This window comes from Eupeodes corollae, chromosome 1 (genome assembly GCF_945859685.1).
Source record: "Eupeodes corollae chromosome 1, idEupCoro1.1, whole genome shotgun sequence".
NCBI lineage: Eukaryota > Metazoa > Arthropoda > Insecta > Diptera > Syrphidae > Eupeodes > Eupeodes corollae.
Window position 1 is genome coordinate 187387129 of NC_079147.1, and position 23551 is coordinate 187410679.

Genomic DNA, 23551 nt, shown 5'->3' on the forward strand with positions numbered 1-23551 from the left:
TTTTGTTGCTTTGCTAAGTTGCTCCTTCTTAATTAGAACCTAATTTATTGATTAAGGTATATGAAAGATCAATACAAAATATTATTCCACATACGCCATAGTCAACCACATTTGTTGTAAGTTATCGCAAGGGATCAAGTCTATACTAACACAAAGTATTAGTATAGGGTTTTTGAAACTCACGTGGGTAGATATTGGAGCCCCATGGCGGCCACTTTGTTTTGGTGACAGCTGTCAAATCTTTAGTTTATTATTCAGTTGTTTATGCCAAATCATCATGGCAAGTTACACGATTGAGCAAAACGTTCCAATGATAAAACTTTGTTATTAAAATGAGTGTTCGTCAACGCAAACGTTGCGAGCTTTGCGCTGATTTCAAGGTAGACGTGGTGGCCTTTCACAGTCGACGTTTTAACGTTTGGTAACCAAATTTGAGACTACCGGTTCAGTAAACAATCAGCCAACACCCATACGTTCAAGGAACGCAAGATCGACAGGAACATGGACGCGGTCCGTGGAAGCGGTTCCTCGCCGTTCACAAGAACTCGGCCTTTCGCAGACTTCAACTTGGTAAATTTTGCGTCTGCACTTTTACCTTCACCCGTACAAGATTCAGTTGACCCTGGAGCAAAAGCCCAATTTTGGCCGAAAATCATTTTTATTGACGAGGCGCATTTTTTGATGAATGACTGTTGCCGTATATGGGACGACACCAACCCACGCGAGGTTCACCAGGTGATAGTGGATCTTCAAAAAGTTACCGTTTGGTGTGGATTTTGGGCCGCTGGCGTAGTTGGTCCGTACTTTTATAAAAACGACGTTAGTGAGACTTAACTATGATAACTAATTTCTTGTAGATCAAATTGAACACTCTGGACCTAGACGACATCTGGTTCCAGCAGCACAGCCGGCGGCGCTACGTGCCACACAGCAAACGCTACGGCGGCGGCATCTACACATCCACCCGCCCTTATTGAAAAAAAAAAACAGGAAAAATCATAATAAGCTACGTTTGACGGCTTAGGCACTGTTAGTTTGAGTAGTTTGATAGGGGGGCGAAACATTAGACGTATATTTAAGCATCGGACGAAAAGAGATTTGGTGACATCGGTATGGGTCAGAGAATTCTTTTGACGAGCGTTTTGTAAATCCAAGTTTGAATTGGTCTTATTGATGTTGTTGTTAATGTGGCAGTGAAAGTTAAGTTTTGAATCACGTCTAAAATCAACTACGAGCACTAAGTCGTAACTGATAAAGTAGCACCTTAGGGAAGAGTATGTCACGCATTTGCGTGAGTATGTCAAGATGTGGCATTACCTACCATTGACTTCAAGCAGGTCTAAGTTGTTTTGTATTACACATATATTGTTTTCGTTAATAGAGAAATTGACTAATATCGTTTGATGGATAAGATATACATATAGTAGTGGTCTTAGATGCCTATCTTGTGGTACACCGGAAGATGCATGAAAAGGAATAGAATGAGACGATCTAAAACAGACAGCATAGTTTCTATTAGCAAAATAGGATATTTAGCAAATTAATGAAGGAATGGGGGAATCCTAGAGTTCTTAATTTAAAAATAATGATTTTGAGAGACATTTTGTCGACGGCAATGACGTCGAATTTGTCTCCTATCTTAAGTTTTTTTTTAAAGGATACTGCCTCTTGACAATTGAAAATTCCTCTAATAGTAATTCACGAAAGATAAGTCATGAAAGGAGCTTTCTCAAATTTGCCGTTCGGAATCGGCTTAAAACTGCAAGTCGCTTCCATCCTTGACAAAAGTACTCGCGCGCAAAAGTGGTTAAGAGTTGTAAGTCGCCATGCCCTAGTGCTCAACGGACTGTTGCCCCACCTAAATTATTTAAATTAATTTTAGGCCGATTTTTTTTCGGACAATTTGTATGTGTTTAAGATCTGGATGTACAAATTGAGCAACTTATTTTAAACATGCTTGAATTAGTCATACTATCTTTAAACAATTGGAATTGGTAGTAGGTGCGTTCATGATTTGGAGACCAATTGATATACAGAAGAATAAAATAAAAATGTTATAATCATGAGAGTTTACGGTATTAAGAAGCATGTTGACTGATTCAACAAATAATTGATAAGAACGTGAAGGACGAATATAACAACCCATCATGCTGATTATTATGACTTAAATCACGTGCTAACGAAACGGTTATTGATGGCCAATAAAACACCACTACCAGATAAGTTGTTGCCTGCGTTGTTGCCGTCTATTCAAAAAGTGCCATAACCAGCAGTGAACAAACAATTTACTGCTAAGAAAGTCGAAAGTAAAATTTGTTCCGGTTAAGGAAAAAATATTGTATTGGAATTTGTGTGTATTAACAATTAAGTCATATCATTTTTGGAACCACCTAAGCCCCCGAGTAACAATCAATAAATCAGTCTATGAATTTTTACCCTAATCAAGCGGCTTATGGCATTAATTATATTCGTTTAGAGCAGTTCTGTATTTATTGTTTTTGCGGTAGAATATTTAAAAAATTATTTTTTAGTAATCATCGCTGTAAAAAGTAAGAAGATTTATTTTGTTACATACAAAAATTCTTTAACTTTTTCTTAAGTGTAAAATATTTTTTTTTAAATCATCAATATTGAAAAATGATCAAAGTGTAACTATATACATCTAAGAGTAAAGAAGAAGTTTTTTTACTCATACGTTTGTATTTTTGAATTCCTTTTCAAATTTAATCTGAAAATTATAACGATAAAAAAACAGAAAAGGAAATATTTAAAAAAAAAAATAACTTGAACTTCTTTTCAAAAAAACCTGTTAGCAATTATTCCAATAAAACATTTCAAGAACTTCAAACAAAATTGTTCCAATATTAATGCAAAAATTTCCGAAACAAAGTTTTTAAGGTGAACAAAAATTGAAACAATCATAACTTCTCATTGGCGGCGGTCTGTCGATTTTTCTAAGAAATTAATAACAACATTTTGTTAATTTTTCTAAAAAAAAAACAACTAAAAGTTAACAACAATTGTTGCCAAGATATTCGATTCAATTTTTTCGAAATAAATGTTTACCAACTATAAGCAGTATTTTTACTAGGTTTTTATTTCTTGTTAAAAAATACTGACACTTCTAACTGTCTTCAAATTTTAACGATATTCAGCGTTGATTCAAATTATTTTTCTAAAGTTATAAATAGTTTTGTTTTGTTTGTTTTTTTTTTTTTTTTAAATAGTGGTTAAAAATGGAATATTCGAATATGAATATGTTACTATCTGTAAACCCGAATTGAAGAAAAGACAAAAGATACCTCTCTGACTTTCGACGTACAAACCTTTGATTTAAATTCTAGGGAACGTCGAGATATTTCAAAATTTTTCATTCAACCGATTACAACAACTTCTTGTGGGAAGTTAAAAAAAGATAGAAGCTAATAATGAAACTTGTCATAATTTTTCTATACTTTTTGAGAAAAACTAAAGTAAATCCAAGCAACAATCCACATTTCTTAAACAAATGTCTTTGAAATATTTAGGGCCATATAATTGAGTTTCATTAAAACTAGTTTTACAGAAAAATTAGTTTAAGAGTTTTAGAGTTCTAAATTCATCACATATTTGATAAATGGTAAAATAATTTCAGAATAGTTTTTATATAACAATAATTTTATTGAAATATGATGATTTTATATGTAATCCAATTTTAAGAAAAAAAACTTTAAACTCCAAAACCTTTTCAACAATAAAGTTTTAATGTAAAACTAAATCAATAACATGGCCAGAATACAAAAGGGTGGTTTATTAATAACCTCATTCTTGGGTAGAAAAAATAGTCAAATATGTGATTGACTTCAACCACAATCTATTTCTATCCAAATTGTACTTTTATTTAAGAAGGTTCCAATGAACATCTTTAATTTAAAAGATGAATACAAAAATCTTTTAAGAAATAATAATAAAGGGTCATTCGGTTTTATTTGTTAATTCTTTGAAAACCGACATCATCTAAATTCACTTCTCTCTCTCTCGAATCAGGTGAAATTTAAATTAAATAAAATTCTGAAAAATAAAGAAAAAACACAAAACCTTTATCAGAATAACCTACACCACCACCAATCTGGTTAAAGATATAGACCAATCATACTACAAAACCCGACACACCTCTTTTGACCACCTCCACCGCCGGCCACCCACCAGCAAACCGTAGAGGGTTTCTTCTCTTTTCTTGATCGCACGTTCTACATCTATACATAAGCAACACAAAAAAAAGATTGAAAGCTGTACACTTCCGCCTCTCCGACAATTTGATTTATTTAACCCAAAGAAGCTATCCGCAAAACCAACCAACAACCAAGACCTACCAACTAACCAACCAACGAGCACGAAAAGATTCAACGTCCGAATTTGCGCGTAATTTATCAATTCATTTCAATCAATAAGGCATGACTGTAAGGTAGGAAAAATAAAAATAAATAACGAACAAAAAAAAAAACATTTTCGTCCTTTTTTTGTAGTTTAATCAATGAAAGAAATACACACTCGTAATATAAATATAGAAAGATACTCCTTCACCGCAAGAAATACCCTTTTCTCTTTCCTTTCATCATCGTTTCACGCAAATTATATTGAAAAGGAAAACAGAAAATATTATTAATCGAGGATAAAGAAGAAAAAAAAATCATAATAATAATTCATAGCTCCTCATCCTACATTATTGATGATTGCATAAATAGAAAAGGATAACTTCGATATCCTTATAAGATTTTCACTAAATGTATCTTCTAGGTTCTTTTTATTTGTGTTGAGATTTTATTTATCATCATTATCATCGTCTAACTTTTTTTTGTCTTGCCCATCGCATCCTCCATCATCAGGAAAAAGGAAAATGATAAAAAATAAATAAATCAGGCTCTCAATTAATCGAGTGGTGCGCTCTTCTGCGCACCCTCAAGGATTTCTTCCACAAACACAAAAAGAAGGATATAAACATTAAACATGTACTTACCATCACAGCATTCTTCTTGAAATCCATAAAGTTCTTCACTTCAGCAGCAAGTTCACGCAAAAGAATTATTCCATCTTTACGTTTAACTTCGATATCGTTGTCCTTGTATCTCTGTAAAGGACACAAAACATAGCACAAAATAATAAATAAGTTCAAATACACAAAAAATAAGTTCCTAAATAAATAAATTAGAACTTAAGGTTATATAAAACTTTAACGTTGATTAATTTCTATAAGTAGAGTAGGCAAGGACGCGCCGTACTTATTTTTAAGGACTTTCGTGTACTACAGAATGAGACTAAGTATTGAGTGAATAAATTTGGTAGAATGGCAAAAGGGTAAGACGCATATTTTTTGTTTAGATGTTTTCAGTCATAAATTTTAGACCGGAGCGGAGCGAAGAAGAGGTGAAATAATGTCGTGGATCATACTTTTTATTTAATTGATTAAAATTTCGTGTTCATAAATACTAATTAAAATTTCCAAATAAATAATGACCCCGGGATTATTGTATTAAAATTACTCAAAAGCTCAACAAGGACATAGCATGGAAAAAGCATTAAGTCATTAGGTACCTACAGCATATAATAATTATTTAAAACTTCAGCTAATATTGATTAGTGGTTAAATTGACTTTGAACAAACATGGAAGGTTCTAGGAGGTGTCCCAAAATAACTAATAATTTCAATTTACCGGTATTTTTTCGTTAAGATCTTAGTAACCGCTTAAAAATACGAATATCTTCAAGTCCATATTAACATTTTTAAAGACATCAATTTGTTTTCAATCGTGGTTCTGATTCAATAGTAACATTTAAGTTCGAAAAAATTGTGTTTTATGTTTCTTATTCATTGCTTTTCTTTTCAATGAGTCTCTGAAATGTTCTTAATTCCAGATCTTTGTAAATATATTCTAACTTAATAGTCTTTAAAAAAGCGAAATTGTATACAGTTGCTTAATTGTTTATATCTGTTGTATGTGACATGATTTCTTTCAAATGTTCTTCTGTTATATCCGAACAAATCTACTATTACCTGCTAATTAATAACAAGTTTCTACTTTTTGTATAGAAAAGCACTTTCGATTGAAACTTAATAGACTTTGAAAAGGCATTTGATAAATTAAGGCTTGAAATTCGTCATTAAGTAAAATTGGACTTAAAGAGCTTTTCGTTATGTGGATTTCGTCATATCTTGAAGATAGATATTATACCCTTTGGCTTCATTGGTAAAAATTAGTTTATTGAAGAAGGTACAATTACTGGGATCTTGTTTTTCCGTGTAAAAAAGACTAGGTCAGTTTTTTGAGGATTAATACTAAGTCTGCAGTGATCAGCCCATCTAGTGAGCATATTGAGTGCGTTGTGGAGGAGGTCTCTCAGTGTATTAGGATGTTCTCCTGTGACGGCGATAGCAACATCATCGGCATATACAACCACCCTGTAGCCTTCCCTCTCAAAGGATGTTAGTAGTTCGTTAACCACTATGTTCCACAGGAGAGGGGACAGAACACCACCTTGCGGAGTGCCTCTACCGACAGACCTTTTCGTACAAAAATCCCCCATCTTAGAGTTGATGATCCTGCTTTTTAGCATTAGATTAGTCAACTCACAGATTGAGTGATAGCGGATGTGGCAACGTTGTTAAAAGCGCCCTTAATATCCAGGAAGCCAACCATAGTATATTTCTTTTGCTCTAGGGAGTATTCGATAGTTCTTACCAGGGTGTTCAAGGCTGTTTCTACCGATTTCCCTTGTAGTAAGCATGATGAGACATCGATAGTCTCTTATCAATGCTATTACGCACATGGATATCAATCAATCGTTTTAGAGTTTTGAGAATTCATGATGTTAGGCTTATAGGACTTAGATCTTTAGGGTTGACATGCGAGCATTTGCCCGCCTTGGGAATGAAGACTACCTTTACAACTCTCCATTGCTGAGGTATATAGACCAGATTAAGACAACTTTTGAAGATCATCTCAATGATGGGCAAAGTTATATCAATGGCAAGTTGTAGCTCAGCTGGTACTATTTGATCTGGACCTGGAGATTTATAAGGTTTGAAACTATTCAGAGCCCATGTCAATTTTTCTTTTGTAACCAGACCTTGAGGAAAAGTTAAGTTAATACCCGAAATAGGACGGTTTGTTTTATGAACGGATTTAGAGCTATCCGGGAAGTGGGTGTCTAGTAGCGTTTCTTCGCAAGAGTTAGTCCATGCACCATCTGAGTTTTTAAGACAAGGCATGGTTGGATTTGTCGAGCGAATCGGCCTTATAATTGATGCTCCCGAGGATACTTCTATTGAGCTACAGAAGGATGTCCATGAGGATCTTTTGGCTATTCTTAATTCTAGTTCATACTTATTGAGGGATTCTTTATAGGAGTCCGAATGGAATGGTGCAATACAAATCATTTTTATATAAATAGTTAAAAAATCCTTTGTTTTGCTAAAAGTTTTCCAGAGAGTTTGGTAATCAATTTTGAGAGCTCAAAATTGTACACACCAGCCTAAGAAAAATTCTGCATAAAGATAACAGATTATCCGTTAACAAGCTTTTATTGAATCAGAAATTAGAGGCACACAACGGTCCACTTCGTAATCACTTTGCAACTTTTTTCAACAGAGCAGCATAAAAAAGAAACCATTTTGGGATGAATAATAAACTTTTTTGACAAGCCACCATTTTCACTCGACAGATACGTGAATAAACGTAACCGGGATTACAGAGGTTATTTGCGTAGATAATAATGTGTTTGTTTCGTCGTCTTATGACATGTAGCGATGTCTTATTGTAACCGAAACTTCTCCAAATCAACATCCTGGTTCTATAGCTTTCCCAAATTTGTCTGTAACAATATGATCGGCTTCATTCTTAAGAAATATGGACTAATTATTTCATTTTTGTAACGGCACGGCCGGCGGTGTCTTTATACTGGACAAGGTTTATAGTTGAACAAAATTTTCTCGTGAAAGTCAGGATCGGTGGCCATGTACATAGTTTTGGGCCCATCTATGGAAATTTGTTCAAGAGTAATTCTATTGATTGTGAAATTGAAAACCAAATTGAGCATAAATCAAGTGACAGCTGTCAAAACGACCAACTAGGAAAAAGTATTGAAAGGTTGAAAAATACACACCAAAAACACTCATTATATCAAATCAAAGACAAGGTTGAAGACCTCAAGTTCATCTAGGTTAAAAAATAATGGCTATCTGATGGCTGTCAGTAAAAAAAAGTATGTTACTACAGTTCTGAATTGGATGTAGGCCAAGTACTCGGTATATTTCAATTAATTTCTTCAGTTAAAAAAAAAATTAAATCAAAAAATTAAAGCGTTAGAAAAAGACTCAAGATCCTTTAAGGACTTTGAAAATTAACTCATTCAACATAGTGCCTAAATATGTTGCTACGTCTTATGGTTAATAATGTAGGCACCAAAAAACTTAAAAATGTAATAATATACCAAACAAATCGATGATGAAAAAGTGCGTGTACGCCCAAGCTTTGATTTTAGAGATAGTATAAGAGGAACACTTGTATAAGATGTCACAAAGGTTATAACCTGACGTTAAATTTATAAGTTTGCGAGTGAACTATTGTTTAAAAAGATGATATTGTCAATAATGCTGACGGAAATTTTCCTTCGACCCAAATCGGATGATATAAATGGTTCTACATCAGACTTGTAAAAGAATACAATCTTTTCACTTAACCTTGAAAAGATTGCACTTATGTTTTCTCCAATCATTTCACTGTAATCAATTGATTGACTTTTAAAGTGTGCATTCTATAGGAGTCTTTACATTCACTTAAAGTTCTTGCATTTTTTGCATTCTCACTCAAAAATCAGTTTCTGACACCGACAATTAGTGTGCGAGGTGTATGACCCACTCATTCATCCAGCCTTAAAGCTCTTTGTTAATTTCGTTTTTATTTTTGATTTAACGACGACTATAATATCATTTAAGCTCATTGTCATTACATTAGGATGGGAGGGACATATGTAAGCTAATTTAAAATGTAAAAGACATCAAGTCAAAAGGTTTCAAAAGAATGCAAAGACTTAAAAAAGAATGAAAATACAAAAACACAAGAAGCCTCAAATGATTGCAATCAATTTATTGAAATCATTAGGTAAATTCAATGAATGCAATCTTTACGTTTAAAAATGAATAATCTATAATGATTGCATTCTATCTAAACCTGATAGTTATACCAAAAGGAATACAAATTGAAGACTGATAAGTGAATTGTAGCTTGGTCCTTCTAAAATATTTAAATGAATCGGACCTCTCTCGAAACCCAACAAAACACTTAACTCAAAGAAGGAAGACAACAAAAAAACGCTGCCTCAATTATTTATCTTTTCCAATAAAAAGGTGATAAAAATAAAAAAACTTAGCGTTGAAAGAGCAATTATTTACTTTTGAATCCATCCTGTATAGAGTTTATAGTATAGTTAAATATTTTTTTTATTTATAGCTTGATGATGGTGAATCGTTTTGTACACAAAAATATATAGCTACTTCGATTATAAGCACTTTACTATGCTCTATGCTCTTAACTGTCATAAATGACATCCAGCCAAATGCATTCTCGAGTATATACAAAAACATTCCTTTTCAAAATTTACACAGGCATTCGCTTATACAAGCCAACACTCATATAGTATACAATTTCAAAAGGCTTCAGAGCTAAACGTCGAATAGGTATGTATGTAGATAGGGTAGGCTATAGAGAAGGTATACAGAGAGATAGAGAAGTAAGGATTCTGATAAAGGATAGCAAATTTAAATAATAAAATAATTTATGTTCCCCATGTACCGCTACTGGTTAAATGACAGGGCCAGACATAAATATTTGCATAGACAAGGATTCACACCAACATACACTCTCCCTCTGCTGAGGTCGGTCGGTGTGGTGGTCGTGATGGTGCTCCAGCTCTAGCTCTGGTTCTGCTTCGTATGTGCACCAAAAGGACTAGTTATCGTTGTCGTATCATATCGTCATCAGAAACGGAAGGGAAGATGGAAGGGGCATCCTTCCTTCCTACATCCTGCCCTCAAAACTAAGTCTCTGGACCAATTCAATTTGTGTGGTGTGCCAGAGGAGAGGCGCCTACAATGCAAAACCTATGAGTGCCTAGTAATTAAATTTTCCCAAGGATAACGCTGAAGAGAGAGCAAGTGTCATGAGACGAACGACGACGAGGAGCTGATAAAGGGTGTACCTATGTACAACCACAGCAAGAGGTGACAGAGCAAAGCACCTTACTCTTGTCCTTGTCCTCGTCGTTGTTGTCAGTCGCGCCATCCATCGGTGAAATAGAGAAATTAGACACCAAACAACAGGAACAGGCAACTAAAAACCCGTTAAGACTCCTACCAAAATATTCCTACGAGGAACTTGAGTCCCCAATACTCTCACCAAAGAAGACGATACAGACGGACGACGACGACACAAAACACAATATTCGTATGTACGAGTAGGAATGTTTTCAATGTGATGCAAGTAAAGGAACAGAGTTTGGAAAGCTCCTTGATTTCTGGTTTTTTGCTGCTTCGATCCTTTTGCCTATCCTTTTGCTGCTGTGCTATTGCTGCATCCGAAAAAGGATTTCAATGCGACACCAGCACCGAGTTTTGTATAGGAGCGTTCTCCATATACCATACCATAAAGGCGGCCGGTTGACGAGGCGCGACGATGGTGGTGAAGCATGGTAGGTTGGCACAAAGACTTCTTCAAACTATTCAATTTGTTCCAGAAGCTTTGTAGGTACCTAACCAGGGAAGCCCATATCTCCTGCTCCGCATCATCAGAAGCTACTCGTACTCGGTATAGTAGTTTGTTTGGTGGTAGGCGGGGTAGAGCGAGAGAGTCATTTTTGTCACACACTCTAGATCTGGTAATGTGCTACAAAACTGTGCAAGGATAATTTGTGTCCTTTAAAAAGACAAAAAGCGAAAAGAAGGCAAAGAAAAAAAAAACAGAAAACATCTGAACACAAATTAAGAAGTTTTTTTTTCTTTCAATGCTTCGGTCTTTCAAAACCTGAGTTAGGTAGAAAGTAGTTAGGAATAAGGGAGGCTTAACGGGAGGCTCTTTTCTTCTGAATGAAGTTAGTTGTAGAGATTTGTATAACTCGTTCGTGAGAAGGACTCAGTGAGAAATTTTCGTTTCTTTGGAAGGATTTTTTGTTCTCATAATCAGCCTGACATAATTTGGGCGTTTTAAAAGCGCACGAGTTATCCTTTTTAGTTTTTTTTTCTTTTAATCTTCAAATTTTATTATTGTCTTTGTCATTTTTCGTGCAGGCAGGAGTCGAAAAAGCTATATTTAATTTGTAAGCAGAAGGAGAAAGAGAGAATGAGAAAAATAGTGAAACAAAGTACAGTACGTGCAAATTGAGTTTTTTGTTTGCTTATGTTTTTCTTTTTTAATGAGAGAAAGCTTAAGTTGAGTACCTACAAGTACAACTAAAGGGTCTATAGGGATACTAATTAATTTGAAAAGGACACACTCAGTCAGAGCACAACGGCAATGGCAGAGAAACGAAAAGAAACTAAAAAAATAAAAACGAAAACATAAAAAGCACTTGGAAAACTAATAAAATGGAATTTAATTTTATTTGTAAGGAAGTTTGTTGAACAAGGATACTATAGTTTAGTTTTGTCTTGTGCTGCCATCTATGTTATATAAAATGTACTTATATATCTACATTAAATCGAGTCCTTGCTTTTTTACACTTTCATCCTTTTTTTTTCTCTGTGCCTGCCTTTTCTATATTTCGCTTAACTTTGTCGATTTAGGTTTATTTTTCTTTCTTTTTGGATAAAAGAAAATTTGAAATAGATTGAATCTTTGTAATGAGATGTGACGAAAAAATAGAAGAAGAAAATTGAAAAGTTGTCTCTGGTACCTAAATCGTTTTATCGTTTTCGAAAAAGTTTGTTTCATTCTTTCTATGTTTTAACTACTATTAAATCGGGATTTGATTTCGTGTTATTTTAAAAATTATAGTAAAGAATTTTATGGTAGGAATACATAAGCCAAGAAAATGTCATTAAAACAGTTGGAAAGTTTTAACGATGAGCTTAGAAGGTTTAAGGACAGTAATGAAGTCTTAAATGTTAAAACTCTACTGAATGTCACCTCTTACAATGATCTTCTGTTAAGGAGTTAATGTTAACATTATAACAATTAAATTTAGAATATAAATAAATGATGAAGAAATAATCATTTTAACTCTTTAAAGGAAAATATATTATAATAATGTATAAATAAAATCTTGCAGCTGTAGATAATTTTTCAAGTGAAAACATCTCTTTGGAGCTATTATGGGGTTTTTCAATAATAGGTTTTATTTTGATGTTAGAGAAGCTAGTATCTTTAAAAACAAATCAATTAGAAATAAAAAAACATATCAGCGAACTCTTCTTGGCACTAGACTTTGTTATTAATTTTTCCTACCGACATTTAATATTAAGGTGACTTTAATTTACCACAAATTGACTAGATTTTATCCGCAGATGAATCCTGCCTTGAAGTTTACAATTGGTACTATCCTTTCTAGGTAAAATCCTTCTTATTGTCTTACACCAAAAATCTGTAATAAAAACTCTTAAAATCGATTTCTGGATTTATAATTATAGATCAATAAGTTTGATAAATATTACACCTTTTTGGAATATTTTCTTGGCTAAAGTAGACACAATAATTTCTTTCATCGCTAACTTAATTACGATTTGAGAAGAGCTCATGAAGTATATTTTCATAATCTTTACAGCGCACGGTCCTTGATCTTTTATTCGTGTTGAATTATGACTGCTCAGTCGGTCCCGATGATATTCCATCGATAGCATTAAAAAAGTGTAGTCATACTTAAGTTGAACCCCTTACGTTCATATTTAAGCTTTCTCTAAAACCAACAGCAGTCATTTCTAACACCAGTTTTCAAGTATGGTAACAAGGCGGATATAACAAAACAGGCCCATTGCAAAACTTTCTTGCATTCCTAAACTTTTTAAACAAGTTGTTTGTGAAAATGTAGCATTTTTAAGCAAAAATCTGATTGTGATCAGTTACACAGATTCGTGAAAAAAGGATAAATAACTAAATAAATAAATACATTAGGTGGTGCAACATTCCATGAAGAAGCAGGGCCTAGTGACTTACAACTCTCAACCATTCCTGTGTGCGAGTAATGTTGTCAGAAATAGAAGGGACCTACAGTTTATATGTCGAATCCGAACGGCTAATTTGATAAAGCACTTTTTTCATGACAAGAATTACTCTTGGAGAATTTGTCAATTCTTCGCAAGAGGCAGTACCCGTGAAAAAAGTTATGTGGCACAGGCAGGGATTGAACCCAAGACCCCTTGCATGACAGTCCAACGCACTAACTATCACTGTACAGGTACTACCAAAAAAGGATAAACCATTACAAATCTCCTCACGTTCCCAAACATATGTTTAAACGCTTTAGAACAAGGATACGAATTGAAAGCTCTTGTTTTAAACTATTTTACTTAGCTTAAATTAAATCTTAACTTGAAAATGGATCCTATAAAGTTAAAATTTTGAAATTGCCTTTCAGACCCTTGTTGCTCAATCTGGTGCTCCGCAGGGAAACTATCTTGGCCCTTTTCTGTTCATCCTTTTTATTAACGATGTAACGTCTTGTCTTCGTACAAGTGAGGTTCTCATTTTTTTTTTTTTAAATATTCTTTTATAAGTCGAAATTGGTAGTTTTATTGGTGTATGAAAAATAGCTTTTTCCCTAACCCTTTAAAATTCCAGACGATAACTTTTACTAAAAAACGAATTTTAAAAGTATTTGATTGTATATCACAGCAAAAACTCTATCGTGCCTTCACGAATCAATGAATAAACGATGTTGCCGATGATCGACCTGAATGAGTTCTTTTGATAAATTAACTTTTAAAGCCTTGTGACCAAAGTTTTGATGTAGGATTGCCGAACTAAGTTCACATTTTTCCTAGTTTGATTACTGCCAGCTGAGAAAGTTCTTCACTACGACAGAAATTGGAATTGCAAAATGTTTACCAGATTTAAAGTGAATTTCAAACTTATCAATTTGTTGCTGAAGCGTATTTCGTTCCAATTATGTCAGTTCCTGAATTTTTCAAAATTAAAAGTCAAAATCAAGGCAAAAGAAGTTAGAAGCATTTGCCAAGTTATAGGCGATCTTTATTACTACTCAAGTTTTAAAAGAAATGCCCTCGATATACTTCAAAAACTTCCATTTATAATAAACGAATTTCTTCAACTAAGTTATGTCCCCTCTTCATTTTGCAGAAGCAATTTGTATACCTTAACAAGATAAGCCACCAACAGTAGACTAATATCGCTTATATCAATCGTGTAAAAATTATTGAAAAATTGCTACTAAAAAGGCTCAGCAAAATAATAAAAGAAAGAATACTCATTGTGAAATAGAAAAACCAAAGTGATATAACAAAAACAAGTATGATCGGCTATATTTTTACATGTTAAGGGCATTTGACATGGCTTGCAACTTGAGACTTGCGTGCGAACTTCATAGAACCTTCTTAAGCTGTACTACGAAATACTGAAACTCTTTAGAGTACGGTACGAGCAAGTTTACTAGGAATTAAAACAAAATTAAATCTGATATACTGCAAGGAAGTGTCATAGGACCAACCTTGTATCTTTTATGTACAACAGATATTCCGGCGGATATCTTTGCAAATGATACTGCAATATTTGTGTCAGATATATTCGAAGTCTAAAAAGAAAGTATTTGCACGAAAAAATGGTGAATGGTTATGGCATTAATGTCAAATTCATTTATAAGAACGTTGATGACTTTCAATTACACAAAGGTCGCAATAAGTGTCACACAACATTCGATCCTTAAGAAAGTTGCTTGGAACATTTTACAACCCTACGTCAATAGGCAACACAAATAAGTTAATTTGATTCCGTGGGACTTTTTGTCCGAAAAGTCAAGGCTATAACATAAAGCGACCTATTTTTTAAATTAATGCAAGTCAAGTCGGTAGGATCATTGAATCAAAACCTCATGGGTTCGTGCCGTTCTTGAGAACATTTAAATTCATATAATATATACATATTGTTTTATTTTTATTGAAAGAAGCAAAATTAATTAAAAAAATTAGAGGAAATTTACTACAAAACTTTCGGCTAGGTTATAGTGGCTGTCCAAGATGGAAACGGACGATGTTGATGTTTTTTATTGCTTGACACGTGGTCATGTTGTTCCACCTGGTGCCTGCCCTCCTCGCAGCGTCTTGCATTAGCAACAGTTTACAAGTAGCGATTGGTAAGCCAGTACTTGCCAAACGTGGTAGGATGGGCTGTACTGTACCGTTCCTGGCGAGTTCATCTGCCTTACAGTTACCTGGAATGTCTCTATGGTCCGGCACCTAGCAAAGGTGAATATTAAACTGTTGCGCTATCTCCATTAGAAATGATCGACAGTTATGGACTGTTATAGAGTTTGTAGAGACAGAGTCCAGAGATTTGATAGCTGCCTGGCTGTCAGAGAAAATACGGATATCAGATGTTGATTTCACGTTTTCTTTGAGCCAAGAGTTCCGCCTGGAACACACTACAATGATTGGAAAGGCGGAATGAGAGATTTAATTTCAGTCGTTCAGAGTACACACCTCCACCAACCCCTTCTTTGGTTTTTGAGCCATCTGTGTAAAAATGGATTGACTCATCCTCCAAGAATGTCCTATCCTCCTAAAAAGATCTGGTAGGTATTAAAATCTGGAAGTTTTTGTCGAATTGTAAAGGGTAATTTTTTTGAGGTTAGGATTTTCATGCATTAGTATTTGACAGATCACGCGGGATTTCAGACATGGTGTCAAAGAGAAAGATGCTCAGTATGCTTTGACATTTCATCATGAATAGACTTACTAACGAGCAATGCTTGCAAATCATTGAATTTTATTACCAAAATCAGTGTTCGGTTCGAAATGTGTTTCGAGCTTTACGTCCGATTTATGGTCTACATAATCGACCAAGTCAGCAAACAATTAATGCGATTGTGACCAAGTTTCGCACTCAGTTTACTTTATTGGACATTAAACCAACCACACGAATGCGTACAGTGCGTACAGAGGAGAATATTGCGTCTGTTTCTGAGAGTGTTGTTGAAGACCGTGAAAAGTCGATTCGTCGCCGTTCGCAGCAATTGGGTTTGTGTTATTCGACCACATGGAAGATTTTACGCAAAGATCTTGGTGTAAAACCGTATAAAATACAGCTCGTGCAAGAACTGAAGCCGAACGATCTGCCACAACGTCGAATTTTCAGTGAATGGGCCCTAGAAAAGTTGGCAGAAAATCCGCTTTTTTATCGACAAATTTTGTTCAGCGATGAGGCTCATTTCTGGTTGAATGGCTACGTAAATAAGCAAAATTGCAGTATTTGGAGTGAAGAACAACCAGAAGCCGTTCAAGAACTGCCCATGCATCCCGAAAAATGCACTGTTTGGTGTGGTTTGTACGCTGGTGGAATCATTGGAAAGTATTTTTTCAAAGATGCTGTTGGACGCAACGTTACGGTGAATGGCGATCGCTATCGTTCAATGCTAACAAACTTTTTGTTGCCAAAAATGGAAGAACTGAACTTGGTTGACATGTGGTTTCAACAAGATGGCGCTACATGCCACACAGCTCGCGATTCTATGGCCATTTTGAGGGAAATCTTCGGGGAACAATTCATCTCAAGGAATGGACCGGTAAGTTGGCCACCAAGATCTTGCTATTTGACGCCTTTAGACTATTTTTTGTGGGGCTACGTCAAGTCTAAAGTCTACACAAATAAGCCAGCAACTATTCCAGCTTTGGAAGACAACATTTCCGAAGAAATTCGGGCTATTCCGGCCAAAATGCTCGAAAAAGTTACCCAAAATTGGACTTTCCGAATGGACCACCTAAGACACAGCCGCGGTCAACATTTAAATGAAATTATCTTCAAAAAGTAAATGTCATGGACCAATCTAACGTTTCAAATAAAGAATCGATGAGATTTTGCAAATTGTATGCGTTTTTTTTTTTAAAAAGTTCTCAAGCTCTTAAAAAATCACCGTTTAGTTGACGGATGGTGTAGTCTGTTTGCTTTGGAATTGATTCTAAGCACCTTAGAATTACGGAGTGGCCAATGTTGTTGTTAGTCCACTGCGACGAAGCATTGAGGCGAATAGCAGAGCTTGCAGCTATTTGTTTGCTAAATATGTCAAGAGGTGTAAGGTAGAGCAAGGTGTCCAGTGCCGCAGACGGGGTCGTGCGAAACGATCCGCTTATACATAGGCAGGCTGAACGTTTGATTTTATTTAACTTATCCCTGTTTATACCTTTCTCTAAAGCAGTCCAACATACTGCCACATCGTACGTAAAAGTCGGTCTGATTACCGATGTGTATAGCCAATGCGTGATTCTGGGTTGTAAACCCCATTTATTACCAATCGCTTTTTTTCCTGTACGTTGCGTTTCCAATTTAGTTTTTTGTCTAAGACAAGACCTAGGTATTTAGCCTCGTCTGAGAATTTTAAGTGGATTCCTTTATTGCAGGAGGGTTGACAAATGGAATTTTGTTTCTCCTCGAAAATAAGACCAGATCGGTTTTGTGTGAGTTAACACCCAGTCCACACCGATCAGCCCAAAGTATTAGTCTGTCCAAGGCATTTTTTAAGAGTTCTTTTAGGATATTAAGATGCTTTCCTGAAACTGCTATAGCAACTTCGTCCGCATAGGCTATCACTCTGAAACCCTCCGCATCCAGACTAGTTAGGATTTCATTCACCACTAGGTTCCAGAGGAGAGGGTATAGAACACCACCTTGCGGTGTCCCTCTACTAACGAATCGTCTGCTAGAAGAGTTGCCCAGTTTTGAGTTAATTATTCTGCTAGTAAGCATTAAATGAATTAACTCCCGAAGCGAACTCTTTACATTTAGAGATGTCAGTGTAGATGTGATTGCAGATGTGTCCACGTTGTTAAAGGCACCTTCGAAGTCAAGGAAAGCAACCATAGGGAACTCTTTATGATGGAGGATTATTCCATGGTACGTACTAAAGTGTGTAACGCTGTTTCCAACCGATTTACCTTTACAGTAGACATGATGAGACGAAGACAGAAGTCTTGTATCGATACGTACCCTTAAATGGATATCAATCAATCTTTCCAGGGTCCTAAGAAGGAATGATGAAAGTCTTATAGGTCGTAGATCTTTAGGATTGACTTGGGAGCATTTACCTGCTTTAGGTATAAAAACAACTTTAACTTCTCTCTATCCCTAGGGAACATGGACCAGGTAAAGGCAGCTGGTAAATATTGCCTCAAGGATTGGTGCAATTATTTCAGAAGCCTTTTGTTATTCGGAAACTTTCGGTTACTTTTTGAGAAAATTCGAATTTACGATTTTTAACCAATGTATGATGGGGATTACTCATTTTAAGTCTAAAAAAATTAAATATACGTCACAAGTAAAAAAGTGATCAAGTGCATTCGAGAATTCGTTTCAACACAAAGTTTACATGGAACATAGTTGATGTAAAGTCGGTTATTAGTTACGATTAGACGAACAACGCAAAAGTTACACTCCTTAACTCTCTCACGTCTTTATCAATAGTCTATACGTTGACTCTACAAAAATATTGGAGTAATTTCGCAACTTCTTCTCAGGTGCTAACTAAAGGCCTTAAAGTTACATTCCAAAAGATTTTGGTGAAAAAATCGCAGTTGTATCCATCGAGATTCTAGCTCTTTTTCAATGATTTGACAGTTTATTTTGCTAAAATCAAAGGTTATGCAGGAATTCTTCAATCCATCGAAATTTAATATTTCATTTACGTTTGCGTGAATAAAAAGAAAAAACTAGGATAGACACGAAGCTATATCTAAAATGTCTTGACATAATCAATGTCTCAGAGAAAAAAAATCACCTCAGAACACACCCCTTTCACTTTAACGGGAATCACAGGGCTCTGTTTAGGTGCCACTTCTATTACCTTTTTTTATTCAAAGATTTTTCTTTACATTTTTTTCTCATCTTCCGCATGCATACGTTTATTATAAACCTAAACTTATGGGATGACAAGGTAACTATACTCAAGCTCACCATCAACTAACACCATTTGCATACAAGTGGTTTGGATGGTGATAATTTCAGACGCTTTACCATATACATGGATTTATGTATATATAAATGGAAGCTTCATCCACTTTTATAATGTGTATAAGAACTAACCTCAAAAATTACGAAACATAATTGAAAAAAATGAACTGTGGGAGCAATTACTTTATCGTTTGCCCCTTTCCACTGCTTAAAACTGCTGAGAAAATATGCGTGAGTTCATACAACTCGAGCGCGAAAACCTTCTCAACTATATAACACCACTCTACATATGATTTTCTCATCTGTTTTTTCCTAAATGTATGTATAATTAGCTCCTTATATATATTTGCTGCTTTGGTTCAAGAACCAGAAAAAAAGGAAAAACTTGAACGACAACGACGACGTTATAAAACTTCTTTAAAAAAATGTGTAAAAATTCCACATCGTCTCTGAAGCCCTTGAGGGAAAAATGTAATGGTCTCTTGTCAAGGACTTACCATCATATACCTATACAGCGATAACCATATCAACACGATACTACGGCAACGCATACATGTACATGAAACAAAAAATGAAACCTAGAAGAATTTCTTCACGGTTAAGAGAATGAGAAGTGTCCTTCAACTGAGACGAACCGTAAAAACCTCAAAATCATCTCGAACTCTTTATACCTAACTTACCTCCCTACCAACCTAACCTACAAGAGTTGGCAAATTCCATCCTTCATTGCTATGATGATGGTTAGAGCCAGAAGGTGAGAGATCTGTTACTTTGTATAAGTATACGGGTATAAACCTTAGCTCCTGAAGAAGGTGCAGCTAGAGCTGAGAGTACCTACGTATAACTATCAACATTCCATAACCTCATCCTTCTCCTTCATTGGTTATTCATGCAACGAAATATCACTTTTTACCGCAAACTACTATACTACAAGTACATATAGCCGTATGGTAGTATCACTTTTCTAACACATCCATTACTGCTGCACCTTTAGAGTCCTTGGAGTGTACCAGTTTCTTATTCCACATGATCCACTCTTGATAATTTGTTTTCTTCTTCTTCCTCTTGAAGAGGTGAGAATTGCAAGGATATTATAATCGCTGTGCTACATAACTGCATATTATGATCTACATTGGGATATGTGTGCATGCAGAATACACTTGCACTTGCAATATAATGTCAGCAGCATTTTATGTTATGGGAAATAGTCCTCATTACAACATTGAATTACCTAACCCAACCCAACTCAGCGAATGCAAATATACATTTTTAAGGATTTTTGTTTTGTCTTCTAAAAGAGAACTGCTTTTTGAAATAAACGACTTTATAAACAGGTGAAGATTTACGTGGGTTCAAGTGACGTACTAGGAGAATATAACTACCATGAGCTCGTATTCGTTGCAAGCTACCTGAAGTATATTCCATGCTGACTTGGGGACAATAACTACACAAAACAATGAAAAGACCCAGTTTAAAGGATGTGCGAGAATGCGTTAAGAGTGTTATAAATGCGAATAACCCCCCTATGGCTATGCAATATCATAATAGGGGGAAGAAGCTTAAATGGGTTTGCAAAATGATGCCACTTTGAGGCAGGTACTTGGTGAGTTAGGATTAGTGCGTGATTATATGTATCTGTTTAATTTATTTAAATTCTCGAAGCATCATTTTGTTTTAATTATTTGTATGACTTTTTATTATGGTAGTTGGTGTTAAGAAAGGTTAGAAAATCAGGCCCTGATAAATCTAGAATGTAAAGGGTCCGCCAAATAACTTCTTTCTTTTTTTTGAAAATGCTATAAAAAAACTACTGAATATTTTCTCAACTTTTTTTTATTGGAAAGTACAATCCTCCCTAATGGAAAACTGATTTCTTTCAAACGGATGCCTCAGCTGGTAATGCAACAGCCTACACGATCGGAATAATTTGAGCTATCGGGCTCCACTATCTAATAAGCCTACCGTTTTTTCGCCAAATATTTTTACCTGAGCATAAGAACGAGGATCTTCTAAACAACAAAGAGTTGTTGACGCAAAACTTATCAAATTGATTTCTAATTCTTGACTCGGTCACGAATCCTTGTTATCCTGGCGGATACAAGCCTTGTGGGAGTTCAAAAATTCTATCCCGGCTAGCATGATAGGCAATCTTCCTTTCGTGCAGACTTTTTATAGCTTTTGTTATTTTCGTTTCATAAGGTTGTTAATTTGAGTAAGGTTTGTCTTCAGGGGTGGTACGTTGTAAGATCTGTATTGGAATTTCATGGTTAAGACTCATAGATTGGCGGGTTTTGGATTTCGTGAACAAGGCATCCTGGATGATGACTTGCTCCTTCGGAAGTTTTCCGCACATTTGGGACTAGTACATTGTGAAGAGGTTGTACCTTCCTTGGCAAAATATTGTAGAACTGGACACTTCATATAACCATGGTCTCTTTCTTTACAATTCCAACAGGTATAGTTACTGCAATCGTGTCGAGTCTCTAGCTTTTGTTTGTGCAATGCGATTGCGTGTTTTATTCGGGTTTTGCTCATTAATAAACTTTTCAATACTTCAACAGACATAGGCCAATTCAGTCAAGCTCTGAGTCCTGAAGGTCAACAGCAGCTCTCCCAAGCGACTATTTACGTTTTCTTTGATTAAACTTAATAGTTCGTAATTCGGCTTCTGATGAAGCAACCGTGTATTGAATTTTTGAATTGCCATGTAAAAATTACCAATGAATCATTTGGACGCTGAAGAAGTTCATAAAGCTGTTTCGAAAGCTCAGCGTCGGTTTCGAGAGTATGAAACCGTTCCATCAAGGCAAACAAAGCCAAGACTAATTCACTCTAGGGTTTGGTTTCAAAAACACCCAATACCAGCTATCCACGTCCCCATTAACAAACTGGTAAAAATTTAACACTATTTCTTGCCAAGTGGCCCCATAACAAATTTCAACCTCTCCAATCTAAATATATATTATTCTAACGTCATGTTTCGGCTGTCATAGTTAAGCCCTGATTTATGAAGCCCAAGTTAGAAGAGGGATCACCTGTTGTTCTTGTTCGTGGCTTTCAGAAGGAGTATCCCTAGTTCTCGTGTCTCGAATTAATTTGGTCACTTGCTTTCTCATTTCAGCCATGTGGGCTTCTATCTCTCTGTAAATCTTCTGCTCTAGTAACTCCTACAGAAGATGTTACTAATTTTTTTATACAGGATGGCAAATCACTTCCACACCTTAATGGCATTGGTTTGCGTGCTAATATTTCGTTTCCCACAAGCACATTATCGATTGTGTGCATCTGTATTTCACCAATGGCTTCACGAATATTGTCCTTTAAAGCGTCAATTGTCTCTGGCTTGTCAGCGTCGTAACACTTATCTTTTACGGCACCAAAGAAATAATAGTCCAACGATGTTAATTCGCAGCTTCGAGGTGGCCAAACGACATCAGCTCTGAGTCTGATAATGCAATCTTCAACAGGGTGCGAAACATCGGGTGAAGATTCGGTTGTGTGGCACGTAGAACCGTCTTGTTTAAACCAAATGTTGTCAATATCCTCTTTTTCAATTTTTGTGAACAAACAACATGTCGCGATAACGATCGCTATTGACTGTAACGGCCACTCCTTGCTTATTTTTGAAGAAAAATTGTCCAATTATGCCTCTGGACCGGAATCCGCACAAAACAGTGATTCGTTTTGGGTGTACCGGCTTTTCAATGTAATATCGAGGGCTAATTTTTTGGCAAAATTGGCACGTTCTATAAGTCGATCGCAGGCTCACTTAACGAAGCGAAAACATTGGATGGTCAGTTGGCTTCCATTCCTGAACTAAGGTCTTTATGCAAAATTCGTCTCAATGATGTCGACGAAATGTTCATTAGTTGAGAACGACCGACGGCGAATTGATATTGATGGCACTTCACGCACCTTCTCTGCTACAACAGCAATATTCTCCATTGCACGTACTGTTTTTGGCTTTTCACACTTGGGTTTTTAGATGAGGATGCCACTTTCTTTCACTTTTTTTCACAAGATAACGAACATACGGAGCTGACTTTGCTTCTTCCAACATCCGAACACGAACTCTGATAACATAACTTAAACATTGTGAATAGGCAGAAGAAATGGCAATAAGGGTGGAGAGAGAAACTGAAAAACAACAAAGGAATAACTAATATGCTCTGTCTCGGACCTCCAACTGATTTTATCTGGTAAACCTTGCACAACAACCTGAAGAAAAAGTAACTAATTTTCAATATCTTGGAAGTTTTGTCTCTACCGAAAGAGGAACCAATTAAGATATCGCTAGCCGTATCGGGAAATCTAAGGCTGCTGTTGTGCAATGTTTAGATGAACAACTCTCTTAGCTCGAAGACAAAGCTACCACTGTTCCGCCAAAACGTCGCATAAGTACTGTTATTCTCTTG

At 35.5% G+C, this 23551-nt stretch overlaps 1 protein-coding gene across 1 annotated transcript in view; it reads right to left on the bottom strand.

Annotated features, from left to right (window-relative positions):
* The window catches only part of LOC129942827 (voltage-dependent calcium channel subunit alpha-2/delta-4), a 280448-nt gene that overhangs the window by 82450 nt on the left and 174447 nt on the right, over positions 1 to 23551 (bottom strand). The window contains exon 4 of the mRNA XM_056051947.1: positions 4997 to 5107. Coding sequence (XP_055907922.1) covers positions 4997 to 5107 — 111 coding nt within the window. The remainder of the gene's footprint in view (positions 1 to 4996; positions 5108 to 23551) is intronic.